The 15,517-nt window shown below is 37.4% G+C and overlaps 1 protein-coding gene across 9 annotated transcripts in view; it reads right to left on the bottom strand.

Moving 5' to 3' along the window:
• The window catches only part of NBEAL1 (neurobeachin like 1), an 88,416-nt gene that overhangs the window by 43,061 nt on the left and 29,838 nt on the right, over positions 1–15,517 (bottom strand). For 7 of the 9 annotated variants that reach the window (XR_008467822.1, XR_008467821.1, XM_054210007.1 and 4 more), the window contains exons 8-17: positions 14,399–14,484; positions 13,282–13,588; positions 12,269–12,375; positions 8,664–8,750; positions 7,149–7,232; positions 5,544–5,642; positions 4,859–5,439; positions 2,997–3,129; positions 2,268–2,387; positions 730–1,033 (exon numbers count right to left, since the gene is read on the bottom strand). Coding sequence is in view for 7 of the 9 variants with exons in the window: in XM_054210007.1 (XP_054065982.1) it covers positions 730–1,033; positions 2,268–2,387; positions 2,997–3,129; positions 4,859–5,439; positions 5,544–5,642; positions 7,149–7,232; positions 8,664–8,750; positions 12,269–12,375; positions 13,282–13,588; positions 14,399–14,484 (1,908 nt within the window). In the remaining 2 variants the exon portion in view is untranslated. Of the gene's footprint in view, positions 1–729; positions 1,034–2,267; positions 2,388–2,996; positions 3,130–4,858; positions 5,440–5,543; positions 5,643–7,148; positions 7,233–8,663; positions 8,751–12,268; positions 12,376–13,281; positions 13,589–14,398; positions 14,485–15,517 lie in introns of those variants that run through there. The other 2 variants (XM_054210010.1, XM_054210011.1) reach the window with 2 other exon arrangements.

Raw genomic sequence — 15,517 nt, 5'->3', positions numbered from 1 at the left:
GTCTGCTTAAGAAGAAATACATTCTTGATAAAAGGTAAAATATACAAAGACTGGGGGGTTTTTATACATTCAAGCAGCTCTAATGTTTCTGTTTTTACAAATACCTATCTCATATTTGCCACCAATCTCTGTCATTAAGCCCAAATTACTCAAAAAATGAGTAATCTTCAAGACATTTTTGTTTAGTAACATAAAATATTTTCTTTAAATGATGGAAGTGTTTTCATGCTAATCTCTGACAACCTCAAGTCATTATGGAACTTAACACCTTGAACTGTAAGACATATCTTATCAAAATATTTTTTTTCAAAATGCCCCCATAACTCTTGATTCTTGGGGAAAAATCCTCAAGCATAAATCACCTTTAAGTGGCCTATCAAAACAAGGGCCACGCTTTAGAGTCTCAACTATAAGCTCACATGTAAGCAAGTAGTAGCAAAAATTAAAAACTTACGAGTGAAAATACTACTTAACATTTTGATTTTGGCAGGTCTGTACATATGGTAAATAGATAAGCTTACTCAAACATAACATTTTAAATAAAACTTCATAGAAATACTCATTCCATTTTCCGCTTATTTGTTATAAGGCCCTCTCACTTAGGTTAGCTCTGCAATTCTTCTGGATTGTAATTTCTTCATTATGTGTCTCCACAGAGCAAAGCTTAGTGGGGTCTTGTCCATAACTTATCCCTTTTATTCCATTAAAACCAGTAAAATCACCACTTACCTGCTAAATATAATGCTTTCACCTGAGGAGGCTGCAGTGCTTCATGAAAGATGATAACTGATCCAAGTTGGCCCTCCAAAGATGTTGGACATCCCCATTCACTGTCCTGAGTCCCTGCTGAGATCATCTTGGTGATGAGCTCTGGTTTTCCAAGCATCCCACCCCAACTTCCTGTCGAGAGAATGCCCCCAAGTGATGTCCGATGGGGCATAATAGGGGAGGAAAAAGGTGGATCTGGTATCTGAGATGGAGGAGGAGTTGTTGTTCTTTGACCAGCTGAACCAATGCAGCAAGAAATAAAAGACTGGAGAGTCATGCATGGAAAAAAGAAAACAAAACACATACTGTAAATCTAACCTCCTAATTTCACAGTTTACAAAGAAACTCTGAAGACTATCTCTGTCAAACCTGAACTAAGTAAATTAAACCAAGAACAAGAAGTTCTGCCATGCCCTGGAAAAGAAGCAATCCAGCCCAGTGTAGGCAAAAAAGAGCACATACTTTCCACAACAACACAGAGTGCCCTTTCTCCAATTAAGAGCAATTCGGTCACCTCAACTGGTGTATGACCTCTGGTAGGAGCAGAGCCAGGAAGGACAGTGCTCCAGATATCCTGGTAAACATTCCTCTTCTGGATTATATTCCAAAATACTAGCCCAGCATATCTGCTACTGTACGTTTCTCGTATCAGTTATTTCACTTAAATAGATGCACTCACAGGAAGCTTACCTGCCCCACTTTTAGCTGCCTTGATGTTTGTAGGTGCTTATTCTACAGATGGGCAAAAATCTGATTTTATCTTGCAATGGATGTTACATTTACTCTAATTTTTTAAGTGTTGCACTGATTTTACTGTGTCCAATTTAAGTGTTTGCTCAACATATTTAACAAATATCAAATTAGGACTTACAAAAGAGGGAAGAATGTTTGAAACGGAATTCTTCCACAAAAAGAACGGACAATGCTTACAAAGAAAACTAAGCATGACACGTACTTAATTTTGATGGCTAGTGTTTTTTATTAAGCTAAATGTGTACACATTTGGAACGGTTAGATTACCTGCGTGTAAACTGCTTATCCAGCTAACAGAGCAGGTACAAGATTAGCATATTAAGGGAACATACAGAAAATACAAGTTAAAAAAAGTTACTGCTGAAAACAACAGCGAATATTGTTCTTTGCCTACTGTCACACCAGTCCTACTGGCAGAGGCGTGATTTATTATGATTTACTCATCATAAATTGTGTCAGTATGCTCAGGTAATTATGTTGGGGAAAACCTCACAGTCAAATCAAGGTTATCTGGGGGTTTTTTGTTTGTTTTCAAACTGAGATGACTAAACAAGCATTAATTAATGGTTAGTTATACTTGAAATTGATACTCTGGACACTGTCCAAAGTTGAACAGAAGCTTATTAGCAATAGGCTAAGCTATATTAAACTCTTACACAATTACCAAATTAAAAAAAGCCAGCTATGTTCTCATTGTTCTATGAGAGCTCATCAGGACAAGGGTATGAGTCAGAAAGTGAACTTACTTCGTTCATGGCAGGGAATCGAAGTGGGGCAGAGACTTTCTGCTGTCCATTGACGTAGATGTACACAAGGCTCTGACCAAAGGGCCTCTTTCCAGGCATGTGAACAATAGTTATGTTGTGCTGGTTAAGCAATATAAAATAATTAAGTCATTATTAAAAAGCAGTGAAATAACTGTATGGAAATACTTAACTTCATCTCTACTAATCTGGTGAGCAAACCACTTAAGAAAATAAATCTAAAGCATTAACAAGAACATAAGACCACCTATCAGCTGCTTCCATTTTAAAGTAGTTTAAATGTAAATAGGTTTTTGAAGGGAAGAGATACAGCTCTTTCACGATAATGTACATCAGTCCTTAAGTATGGGAACAGAAAAAGGCAACGCAGAAACACAGTAGCACATTTTATTCATTCACATAGTATTACAGCCACCTATGCTTATTATAATATAAAAAAATCTGCATGTTAAAAAAAAAAATCTCTAAGCACAATGCTGTGACCAGACTGTCAATAAGAAATGTCTAACAACACAGGCATACTTTAGCTCAATTAACCACTAATCTACACGGAAATTTGCCTCCATTATTTGAGATTAGATCTGTTCTTATGCAATGAATTACTCAAATATGATAAAATAGACTACTTGTAAAACAATCAAAAAAGTGAACTTTGACTTCTGAGCTAACATCACTATCCCAAACAATGTGGTTTTCAGTATCAGATCTTACCCAGAGAGAGTCAAAAAAACAATGGTCAGGCAGCATCACTGTTGCATATTCCCTCTTTGTGCAAACTGCAACCACCAATACCCCAGAGTACGTAATAAATGCTTCAAACCCCATACCACTTCCTGTAAAAAAGCTACAGAAAAAGACAACAAAACACACAATCAAGGACTTACTTCATCAAAACTATTGGAAATCACCTAGCAGTACATTCACTAAGGACAGAACCAACCTAAGCCATTTGTCACTGGTCCAGTATTTACTATTTGACTGGCTGTTACTCTTTGTTTCAAAAAAAAAACAAAGATGAAGAACTGCCTCAAGGACGGGACCCCAAGGCACAGAACATGGAGGCCAAAGGTGATCCACAAAGCTCTCAAAGCAGTTTGTAGCCTTTTGCATGAAAGCATAACCTTGGTCACAACAAGTAATGCTTCAGTTTGACCCACACAGCTTAAGCTGGTTCTGTTGCTAAGTCCTGCCCACTGCAGTCCCTGAAAGCTACAATACTGTAATAAAGACGACAGTGGTCTGCAACCTGTGCTGTTTTCTATCAATTAAATTGTGTCTGTCAGCCCCCGGTAAAGCTGCTGATATTGAGAAACCTTTCATTTTTTAAGCACTCAAATACAAAAACATTATATACAAATTGCGAACTGCTATCAAAACCTGCTACACACCCTTAGGCACCATTATTCCAAGTGGATGCATTAACTAATATACTATCAAATATCAGCATCTATCAATATAAAACACAAATACACAAACACAGAGACCATGAATATTACAGACAACCTCAGTAGACATAACCTATCTTATAATTAAACACTGTAAAACATAGCAGCTAGATCAATTTTTGATGATTTTAATTCAGTTTTGTGTTTAACATTTGAAGGTCAAACTGGAATTTTAAACATTTCTTCTTTTTTGTATTTCAATAAACTACTGTTTTAGCGTTCCAAAACTAGAATAAGTGTCTTCAAAATTGTACAAAAAAATGATAGAAAACCAGTCAGTTATTGGTATAATAGCATCACATTGAAATCCAATTGCAGCTTTTTTACTTTGTAGTGCAATTTCACCCCAGTTTTCTAGAACTACAGTCTACTTAAGATCTTTAGTGGGACACAGTGACAAACTCTGGAAACAGTGTTGTGGCAGTTAATCGGGGCTGTGCTGTACAAATACACAGGGCAGCCACAGAAATCCAAGGGGTCTCCACCTGCCACCATGCCTATCAACAAACAGAAGTAGCACTCTAAAACACGGGGGTTTGGAAAATACTAACTGTTACAACTAGAATATCATTCTTCAACATTTCCCCTGAAATTGCAGTGCGGTAAAACGGACTGAAGGGAGCAAGAGATTCTTTGACTAGTATTACCCCATTCTGCATTTTGTTTGCTGCTGAATGCTAGCACCCAGAAAATTAAATTATACCAAGAACCGTCCATGTCAATGCCTATGATTTAAGCAAATGAAGGTGTTCTTTTCAGCACACTCCCATCACCTTTACAGGAAACAGTGGGAAGGCTGTTTGGTTTTGGGGGGGTGTTTCAGTTTTTTCCTGGGTTTTTTTTGGTTGTTTTTTTGTTTGCTTGTTTAAGCTATGAACCTTAACACAATTTGGAGTTATAGATATTGCAACTGTAGACAAGAAAGCATTATAAGTGAGAAACTACATGCTTATTTCTGTAAAACAGCCTGGCTCTGGTGACAGATGAAACTGCTCCCTTTCACAAACTATGCGCTATATATTGCATTTTACGAAGACAAGCAGAAGTACCACATGTCATAGGGTACCATATGCCGCAGGGAACAGTTGACCGAGATTTGTGCTGTTGAAGTAGTTATAGTAACTATACCTATAGAGTTGCTTCCTCTTGCCACTTTTGCTAGTCGTGCTAGGGTCCACCCGGTCCTGGTCAAGGCAGAGCCAAGCGTTGAAAGAAAATGCAGAGCCTGGCCACTTATGAATGGATGGAACAGCAATTCCGGACATGCTGTGGTACAAGTTGAAATACTGCAAGGCACTAGCCATGCCCTGCTTCCGGGCCATTGCTAGAATGGCTCGCATCACTGGAACAACATAGGGGTGAGCTCGTTTGGGTTCCTCAGTCCTCAGGAGCCGTATTAGCTGAAGCAGCTCTTCCGAGCCCATTGACTGGCTCCCCAAAGAGCCTAGAATGGCAATCAGGTTCTCTGCACAAGTACAGTGGAGCGCGGAGTGGGAATTTAGTGTCTCAATGATACGGATGACCATGTTCGCATTGACACACGTGGCACGACTCTGTCTGTTAATACAGCAGATTCGCCTCAACCAATTTGAGATGAAAATCTGCAGGTCATGTGAATCTAGTTCTGGAAGCCACTGGATAAGCAGCAATAAGGGCTGGACATTACTAATGCCTAGTATCCCAACAGCCATGTGGTCACCTTCAACAGCCTGAAAAACAACAGAGAACTCAGACATGAAATACAATAAAATAGGGCTAGAGGTACTGTTGAAAAGATGTAAGCATTTTAGCATTCAAAGCAAGCACATCTCACCATATTCATGAGTTCTTCCAGCAATTCCCGTGAGGGCTGACCCAGCGATTTTAGTACCTCATATATGTGTGCATAACCAATCCTCTCCTTGAAGACCTCCTGAGGATAAAAATCCCAGTCTCACTAACAAATAAAATGGACAAAAATTGCAGCAGGTTCTAATTTAACGTAACACTAGACACAAAATAATTAGAATGCAAGAATAATTATTTACAGGCTAGAAATCTCTTTTTGATAATATGTCCATTGTGGTATCTCTAGCATGCTGCAGATGAGAAAGATCTCACTGCAGCATGCAGATAAACAAATAATAGGTCAGTTATATTTTAATAATTACCTATAACAAGAATATAATTGCTTTGGTATAATAAAAATGTTAATTCTATCACAAAATACTAATAGCTTAATTTTTTAATGCAAACTATAGCATGAAATGAAGTGATTACATTGAGAAGTATTCAGATATTAATTTTTGAGTGAAAGATTTTCCTAGACCAGCTTGATTACAAACCACCCATCCTAAACACTTCAAAAATTAGAAAAATGTTTCAAGGAACTTTTTTTGAAAACTAATTGATTCTAAATGAAGAAAAAAAAGCAATAAAATCCAAACTGTAGCATCCATTTATGGTTTAGTTAGTAAACAGCCAACACATCATACAGAATGGATACTCTTCTGCCAGCTGTACGCTGCACTGAAATTAACTTATTTTTTTTTCCTTTAAGTACGAATCTGTCAGCAGAAGCAAGATGACTGCATAAGTAAATATGGAAAGAAAAAACCAAATGTTGCATTGGAAGTACAATTGAAAACTTTACTGACCCTTTGTGAATCACAGCCAGTTCCCACCTCCGACATACAACTCTTCCCAGGCTTTCCAGAGTCAGTGGAGAAATAAGCCCCCCAAGAAATGCTCTGAAGGAGTGTAACTGACCCTGTCATTTCTCACTCAGACTGTATTGCAAGTAGCAACCAAATCAGATGACTCCCACTCTTTATTTGGTCTCCACTGTGCAGCCACATCCCTTTCCCTGTGCCAAGACTAGCGAATCATTCAACCATGGGGTGAATCCAATGAACTCACCAATCTAAGAATAAATACACTATTTTTCTGTAGGCATAGCTTCCAGTCAGATTCACAAACTAACCACAACCTATCCATTTATCAAACCACAAGAATAACTACAAAGGAAGGTCGGGGGAACGGCAAGAACACCATTTGGACCGCAATACCGTCCTGGCCTAGTTTAAAGACATGATAAAACTACAACACAGACTCCTGCCTGAAAATTCCTGCAAATGCCCATTAATTCTACCTCACATATTCATGGGACAAGTAACAACGTACTACTTTTACAAAGGTTCCAACTGCCATTAACACTCTGATCTTCCAGTTTTGATAGAAAGATGGTTCAGTGTCCAGCCATTAGACACATAAAAAGGGATAAGGGATGCTAAACAGGTATTCCTATCTGGCAGGAATGCGTGACCACAGTCTGCTCATCTTCATTAGCAAGATTCATCAAGATATTGTGATAAAAACACTAACTGGAAACAAAATCGAAAAACCTACTGCAAACAGACCTCTGTATATATACTGTTACCTTAGCAGCTGGAGACTTGTGCATAACTGCTGTGAGGGCTTGAATGGTTGATACTGCCAAGCGGTCTAGGTGTCCCTGAAACACCTGAAAGTAGCAGGTACAGAAGTTATATACAAATGCGCAAAGACAGTTCAGCTCCAAAATCTGTACTGTGCCCTCCTGCCAGGAGGGACACCAAGAGTTTGCTAACATGCTTCAGAAATCATGTCCCCACCAGTCAAGATTTCGTAACCCCATGACCTACAAGGAATCACAGAACAGTAGACAACTAGCCACATACTTCAAGAGGAGAGAAGCATTCACAACACACATTGCACTTCAAATATTCTGATGGACAAACAGGTTTTCCTCATGCGGCTAATGGACAACCTCAAGAGGGAGGGAGGAAAACAAATTATGAAACTTCTTGCAGTATGTGTGTGTGCTGCTGGACAATCAGGCACCTGCAGTTCATATAAAGTGTTTTCTTTTCCATCCAAGTCCCTACATGCCAGTGCAACACACACACACAAATTATAAGAGATAAGTCACACCAGCACAGTAAGGTGGCTGCCTCACCCATAGCCTCATCGCATTGATCATCACCTTTTGAGTTTCTATTCCTATAATTCTTGTTTATATTGATATTGATATTTCTATGCTTGTTTTAAGAACAAAAACTTTGAAGCACTATTCCACATCCATCAGTAAACCTAATTAGCAAAACTGTGCACCAGTCATACTCTGTTTCATCATCTCTGAATTATTATATGCATATCAGACATATTTTGAAAACGAAATGTCAAGAATCAGAAGATGGTGGTTAGATGCGAAGAAACATTTACATGCGGTTAGAGTGTTGCACTGAGTTTCTAAAAAAGCCAAAGCTATTAGTTAGAATCACAATTTGTAGATTACCGTACCTTGTATTTAGAATTTCTTTACATTTTTAATCAGAACAAATCATTCTACTAAAAAATTAATACAACAAAAATTTGCATTTTTAACTTTCCACAGTATTTTGGGAAAAATTAAAGCAACAGGCTATTCCTACCTCCCTGATTCAGCCTGTCCATTGTTTTGTGAACATCTGTTCTTGATGACAAGCAAAGAATCAGGACATCAAATACAACCATTGAGATTGACAAACAAGGCCCCAGAATCCAAAACACCAAAGTGCTGAGACAAAGAAGCAAAAAAGAGGAAAGGGAGGAGAAAAAAGAATCACCACCAGGTTGATAGAATTTATTTGGATTCCATTCATGTACTTCACCTTTTCCTTAAAAGAAGCATAACTGAGGCTCAATCTATTGCAAATATCTGCAATTTGAAGCAGACTAGTAAAACTGAGGTTGAACTGAATCTGTTATTCAGAAAGCTTATTTTCCAGAGACAGGAAATACTGATGGGTGCAACAACACAAGTTCATCTTGCTGCAGAAAGCTTAAAGAGGATGGTTAAGGTGAAGCACAGGAATCAATTTTCCTGTGATTGTGTCTTGACTTCAACTGAAGCAAATACAGGTTAGGTAGGTACCTGGTCCTCATTCATTTCTGTCAGTAATTTGTTGGCAAGGTCTTTCTCACTCTTGTCTGCCACTTTATTGTTAGCATTTAAAAACAGCTGTTAGAAACAGAGACAAGAATAATGGAAATAATTGCATTAAACAGTTACCTGCAGCCAAACCTGTGGAGGCTGCCTTGGATTTGTATTTCACATTCAAAAAAAAAAAAAAAAAGAAGTTCTCACACTGGTGGTGAGACACAAATCTTCCATTAATATTACTCTTCTGTTAATTGTTACAATACCAAAGATTAAAAGATTACATTGTATTTTTGCTAAATAGTAATTGCTTCCCCCCGCCCACCCGCAGTACTAAATGAAAATATGTAATCATTGAGACAAGGAAACAGATCTATCTAGATTATACTAGTCACTGAATTAGTAACCGTGATTTCATTTACAAGACGCAACATGACAGGAGGTTCTCAAAAATTTACTTGTAAGAAATAAGGACAACGGTGGGGCATTAGCAAAGAAACGGATGCAGATGTTTCACCATTTTCCACTTAGGTTTCATCCTAGGTGAAGGCTGAAGATACCTAGACAGAATATTTTAATCTTCGAACAGCAACAGCAGCAGAATTTCTGGGGGATACAGTCTCTAGGACAGGAAGAAGGTAAAATATCTCTGCCATCATCCTAGGAATCAGATAGCTTGCCAATAGCTTTAAATCAAACCCATACCTATACTGCATCTTCAGCTAAGAAACTGCTTTGTGTATAGTAGCTGGATTCCTAGTCAGTTCCTCAATTTGCAAGTTTAAAGCTCATCCAAATATCTTCATAACTGATTGCAGTTGCTTTGTGTGCAAAGTTTAGCTGTAACCTAATCAGGACTAAAATTTATCTTCTGTTTTTAGATTCTGTTGAGCTGTTAAAAAAAAACCCTGAACTTTAAAAGTGCCTTAAAATTAAAAAAAAAAAAAAAAAAAAAGGAAAAATGCTTTCCTTTAGTGAGCAAAAACTAAGCATTTGTCTTTTTTTTTTTCCTCATACATTTTGTTCCATTATCTGCTAGGTAGTCTCTCTGAAGAGGAACCACCTGAGAAATCAACTTCCATAAATTAGGGTAAACAGAAGGACAACACTCAAGATAATACTTTGACTTACACAGGCGTGAAAGCACATAGAAGCACAAGTCATTTTGAAAGGTACATCACAGTTAAGAGCACTTAAAGCTGCAGAATGACTATAATATGCATCAGAGTGTTATAATACTAACAAATAGAAATAAGAACATTAAACAGAAGCAAATGCAGACATGCAAAAAAACCGCAAAACAACAAATTTTTCATATTGGTTACTTCAGTTCTGGTAACACACGGAAAATGGAAAAATAGACTTATATCACAATGTCCGTATGGTTTTAATTCTTCTATTTACAATCTGTTTAGAAAGTAATTCTTTTTTTTTTTTTTTTTTTTTTTTTTAACCTGGCATACCGCTAGAGTTTATTGTGCTTTGCTCAAAGTCTGACTTCTAAGAGAGTTTAATAGATGAGAAAAGATTCAGGACTGACAAAGCAGCCTGTTAAACGACTCTCAGTATAGAATAAGCACCTCCTGATACCTCTAAAGTACAGTCCCTCATTTTGGATGTCACAGGCAAAAAGCAACATTCAGATGATCAAAAATTAACTGAGCAGTTTTGAAAAGCTTTTGTGCGGATCTCTAACCCTAGAGCATAGTTAAGGGAAGATAGTTTGTCCATAAACCTTAAAACCAGCAAATATGAAAAAAAGATTTAAATTTTAGAAGATTGTTGAACTGCAAATGACTAAGAAGTATGACTATAAGTATGGCCTTGAATATCCAAAATTCTTTGGTATATCTATAGCAAAAATAGTGGTATAGATTTTCTTTACCCCTCCTTCCCATGGAAATTTCTTGCACTTCAAATTTGCTGAAGATCCAATAGTTTCCTGAGTTTCAGATACGTGTATGGAGTCTCCTGCTACCCGCAGAGCTGCCGAACATGCTTCATGCAGCTTGCTGGTGAGCCCAGTAGCAAGATTTTCACAGGTAAAGAAAAAAAGATCTAGAAATAGGGTCTCCACCCCCAGCTAATAAGGCAAAATCCTAATTCCACAGCTAAATTAATCTTTGCTATTTGGCCTTGAAAAAGAATGGAGATATAGTGTATTGGAAAATACAAATATACAACACCTTCCCAGACTCCACCCTCTCCCCACTCTCATTCTTGGGGCTATTTTGACTGTGAAAGGCTAAAAACACCCCAATGTAGCAAACTGGCAGGACAGATATCCAATCAATCACAGTAATATGTGAGACTGTATCACAGGAAAAAACCCTCAAAAGAGCATATCTTATGACATACCTACAGGCAGAATAAAAATAACAGGAGCAAGCTGCCAAAACAGAGTGGCTGTTCCTGATTTCTTAAATTCCACCCTTGTTTATATGAGAGCAGGAACACAGCTAGATACCCTATGAACAGGTAAACATTACACTGCTTGATGATTTAAGAAGAAGCTAAAAAAGAAATTTCTTATACAGCACAAGGTCAGTACAAAAATAGGCACGGATTCCCAAACAGAGGAGGAGAATGGAAAGGTCAAACAATGTATTTTCAGGAGGAGATAAAAAAAAAAAAACTACAAACACTATTCAAAACACTTGTCAGTTGGCATTCTGCCACTGATTATGACTACAGTTAAGACATAATCCAAACACATTTATTTTTAATATATCACTGTACTGAAATATGTTCTAATCCAAAATCTAAACGGATTTGAATCAAATTGCACACTGTAACTAGCATTAAATTATCTAGCCTTAGCAGAGCTCAAAATAACCACACCACCAACATATCACAAAAAGAGAAATAAAATATACCACAGAGTTACATCATACTGATGTTCTTTTGCATAGAGAAAAATAAAATCTACAAAGCAATCAAAGGAAGACACTAGTTTGCAAATTATGACCATCAGGGACTGAGGTGAAAACACTAACAACTATGTAAACACTAAATCCTGTGTAGAAGGAGAAGAACAATTGAAGAACATTTGTAACAGCTTCAGCTCATGATTTATGTCAGCAATACAAGACTCAAATATTTTGAAACATTTACAAAGGCACACCAGCAAGGTTTTTTTAAATGGAAAAATGTGCCTCCGAAATCAGAATTCAGACCTCCATCTGGCAGCAGTTGTAAGTGACTTCCTAGCAATCCAGTGACAGAATATTAAAAACCAAAACAAAACAAAAGGGGGGGAAGGGGGAAGGATATGATTGATCCCAGTAACAACCTTAACAGATTTTTAGAAACTGAGCAGGGTCTGTAAAGGTATTTTGCTCAGGACTCAAAATAAGCATTCGTTGCTTTAACCACAAGACAGACAAGAAACACCTCTACTTCATTAGAAATAAAAAGGTTTTACAGCAACTTGGATCTTTCATGGCATTAGTGGCTCTAACCAATCCAAAGTTTTACTTCCAGTATGCAGATACTATAAAATTGCATCTAATTCAGAAGGAAGATATAAAGGTAATTAATATACCTGCAATATTACAAGACAGGTTTTGTTAAAAATATGCTGATAAGGGAAAATTTACCTTGCAGTTCTGCAACAGTCGAATGAGATGCTCAAAGCAGTTACTGTTAAGGAAAATTGCCTGCAGAACAGGCCTATCTGTGCAGTCTAACATGGCTGTGATGGTATCTATAAAATTAAAACAGAACTGGCATCAAAGACAAAACACTTCCCAAATCTATCAAGCATTTTTTCTGCACATTACATAATAAACACGGGGAAAAAAATTATACAACAAACTATAAGCTGTGCATTTTAAGCACAGAGCACTAGGCCTAAAGCTAACCATTTTGATCCTGTAAAAATTATCATGTAACCTACTATATGTGAAGAAAAATTCAGCTACCAAATATCTTTGATTGCTTTGGGGCCCTGTTTAAAGTAATTGCCATTTGCGAGTACATAAGCAGCATGCCTTTCACTTAAAGCGCACAAACATTTGCTTCCTTATCAAGCAATTACTCTGCATTCTACAGCAGCCTTATACTGTAAGCATTCTTCATTGCCTCAGTACTATTCTTCAGTTTTCTTGGAAAATTAGGAAATGAAATACCTTTATTTATATTTCCCATTCTGAACATCAAAGTGGAAAAAACTCCAAATCCTGAATTCTTATCTAATGACTTACACCCGTTTCAAGCCCATCAGCTTTGGCCAATGTTTATAATAATGACATTTGAAAAGCGAACTGTCACAAAACAGCCACCACATGGATATTTTATTACAGACTCGTCTTATTATGCAATTATTAAGCTGCTGATGAGTGTCAGCTGTTGCCTAGCAAAAGTTTGGGGCTTTTTTAACAGAGACTGGCAGTCCATGAACCTTGACACACTGAATGGTGTAGTGAATGATTAAACAAGAATACATGTAAAGTAATGTCAATGAAGAAATGTTTGAAGTTTTTTGATTGTTTAGCCAAGTGAACATATTTTGGTAGAACATTCAGTTATATTACTATCATAGTTCAATCACGACTTGCTTCGGAGTTATTACCAAGAAGTATTTAAAGGAACCGCACAATAGGGTACTCACTCAGCATTTGGATCTGTAGTGCTATGAACCTGCTCTCCCACTGCCTGCATCGCCTTGGATTAGGTAAAGCTGAATGGTCTGAATTAAGTAACTTGAAATAGTTCTCCAATATTGTACTCGTCTCCACTTGCCGCTGGTCAGAACTGCTGGTTAGAAGGATATGGACAACTTCTGTCAGGCACTTCAGGGTCAGTTCTGCCTTCCTGCTCACTTCCTCAGGGTTCCTGTCATCCCAGTTGTCACAGTCTGCTAAAACACGCATCAAGACTTCCATGGTGGCAGGAGATACTGCTTGAAGAGCATTCCTCTGAAACCCATGGGGGAAAAAAATGATTAAGGAAAAAATAATAATAAATAAATAAACAAACTCAGATAGAAACCGCTGATTTGAACACGTTTGATTTATCTGAATCATGCAACATGCATTATTATGTCTGTTAATGCCACGTTAAATAAATATGAAATAGTCTACTCATTATATTGATGGTTACAGATGAAATGTATCCCATCTTGTTCACTTAACTAGGCTTTCTTGTTCCAAAGAGAACACTTATAGGGAAAAGTAAATATAATTTAAATGCACATTATAAAATTCTTATAGGGTAGCCTTGATAAACTGCTAATTCTAGGTAAACCTTCACTTGAATTTTCATTTTAGATCATGAGATTAGTAATACCTTAAAATTTTTGAAAAGAACATAATAATTAGCAAATGTCTGTCTGGGCCCTCAGTGCGTTTCCCTCACCTCTCTTCCTGGGGGTCTGACTGCATAGGCTCAGGGCGACCTTAAATCTGGGGAAAGAGCCCAGTCTCATAGAGAACTTTGAGAAACCTTGTCAGGGACTCCCTGCCTTCTCTAGAGAGCTGCATTCAAGCTGCAGCACATTTGCTTGTGACCAGACTAAGTAGGACATTACAGAAGTCAGCCAAGAGAGCGGATGTTGGCTTTGCTGATGATCAACATTCTCTTTTCTTCGCATTCTTTCAAAATTTTTTAGCAGCTTCCAAGCTATAAAGGCCCTTCTCATTTATGGGTTATGGGGTATTTACAAGCCTTAAACAATGAACAGACCTTTGGAGGCTCCAGCAACTGAAAAGAGTTTAGAACATCCTTACCTGACCACCAGCCACAATAGCTCCAAAGAGATGCAGCAGGCAACATTTTAGGCTCTCCTTGAGATGTTCACTTTCTTGAAAGCATTCTGATCAGCGTAAATACGAAGGAGAAGGATTCCTTACTTCAGTCATATAAATTATACAAAGTTTTTCCACTCAAAAAACCCCACCAAATGAAATAATGAAAAAAGCTCCTCTACTCCCTGTCACCATCCAAATTTAAAAAAAAAATTCAACTATATAATCTCCACTTCCTTTTACATAAATCAGCCGCAAACACATCAATTCCAACATTATCGAAGTAACATGACAAGACCACATTTATCAGGAACTCACAGGGCCAGACCTTCAGCTTGCATAAAACTTTTCACGCAGGCTGACAGAACTATAGACATACAACTACTGTTGACCTGATCCATAACGTAAAATAAAAGCCCATTTAGTCCATGCTAATGAGAAACAGAAGGACATGCTAACACGCAAGCAGTTATCAAACATGACAAAGGTTAGAGAAATTCTGGCACAGAAAATCTAATGCCAGATGCAGTGCAGGTAGCTCAGAAAAACAGTCCCTGAAATTGCTCCCTTTAAGCCAAACTTCCCAGGGAAGCCTGTGCAGGTCTGTAACTTTCCTAGCAGTAATCTCTTTAAAGACAATTATCCTGCATCCCTTCTCATGCCATATCTGACATAAATTAGTTATAAACAGCTTCAGGAACTCGTCTTAGCAATAGATATAACCTGGATATTGTTGCTATAGCAATAACACTAGACTCAAAGTAGCTGTAACAAACTGCAAAGGATTATTTGGAACTGACCATCGTAAAACTTCCAATTACTTTATGAGAAAAAAACGATAATGACTTAGGTTTGTAAAAACTGAGATTGTAAACAAACAATAGAAACTGAAGATGCAAGAATCTTATATTCATTATAATAATCATCATATAACCTTTAAGACTATTACCAATTACTGGTAAGTAAGATTTCTGACTATACACTGAATGTATAAGCCTTTTTTAAAAGAAAATTGCATGGCTATTTTTTAAATCTAGTCTTCAAAGGAAACAAGGCTTAGATGATCACACTGTTAAGTCTGCTAGTCTCACCACTCCCTTG

This window comes from Rissa tridactyla, chromosome 7 (assembly GCF_028500815.1).
Source record: "Rissa tridactyla isolate bRisTri1 chromosome 7, bRisTri1.patW.cur.20221130, whole genome shotgun sequence".
Classification (NCBI taxonomy): Eukaryota; Metazoa; Chordata; class Aves; order Charadriiformes; family Laridae; genus Rissa; species Rissa tridactyla.
Note: the sequence above shows the minus strand (reverse complement) of the source record. Positions and strands in the feature narration are given on the sequence as shown.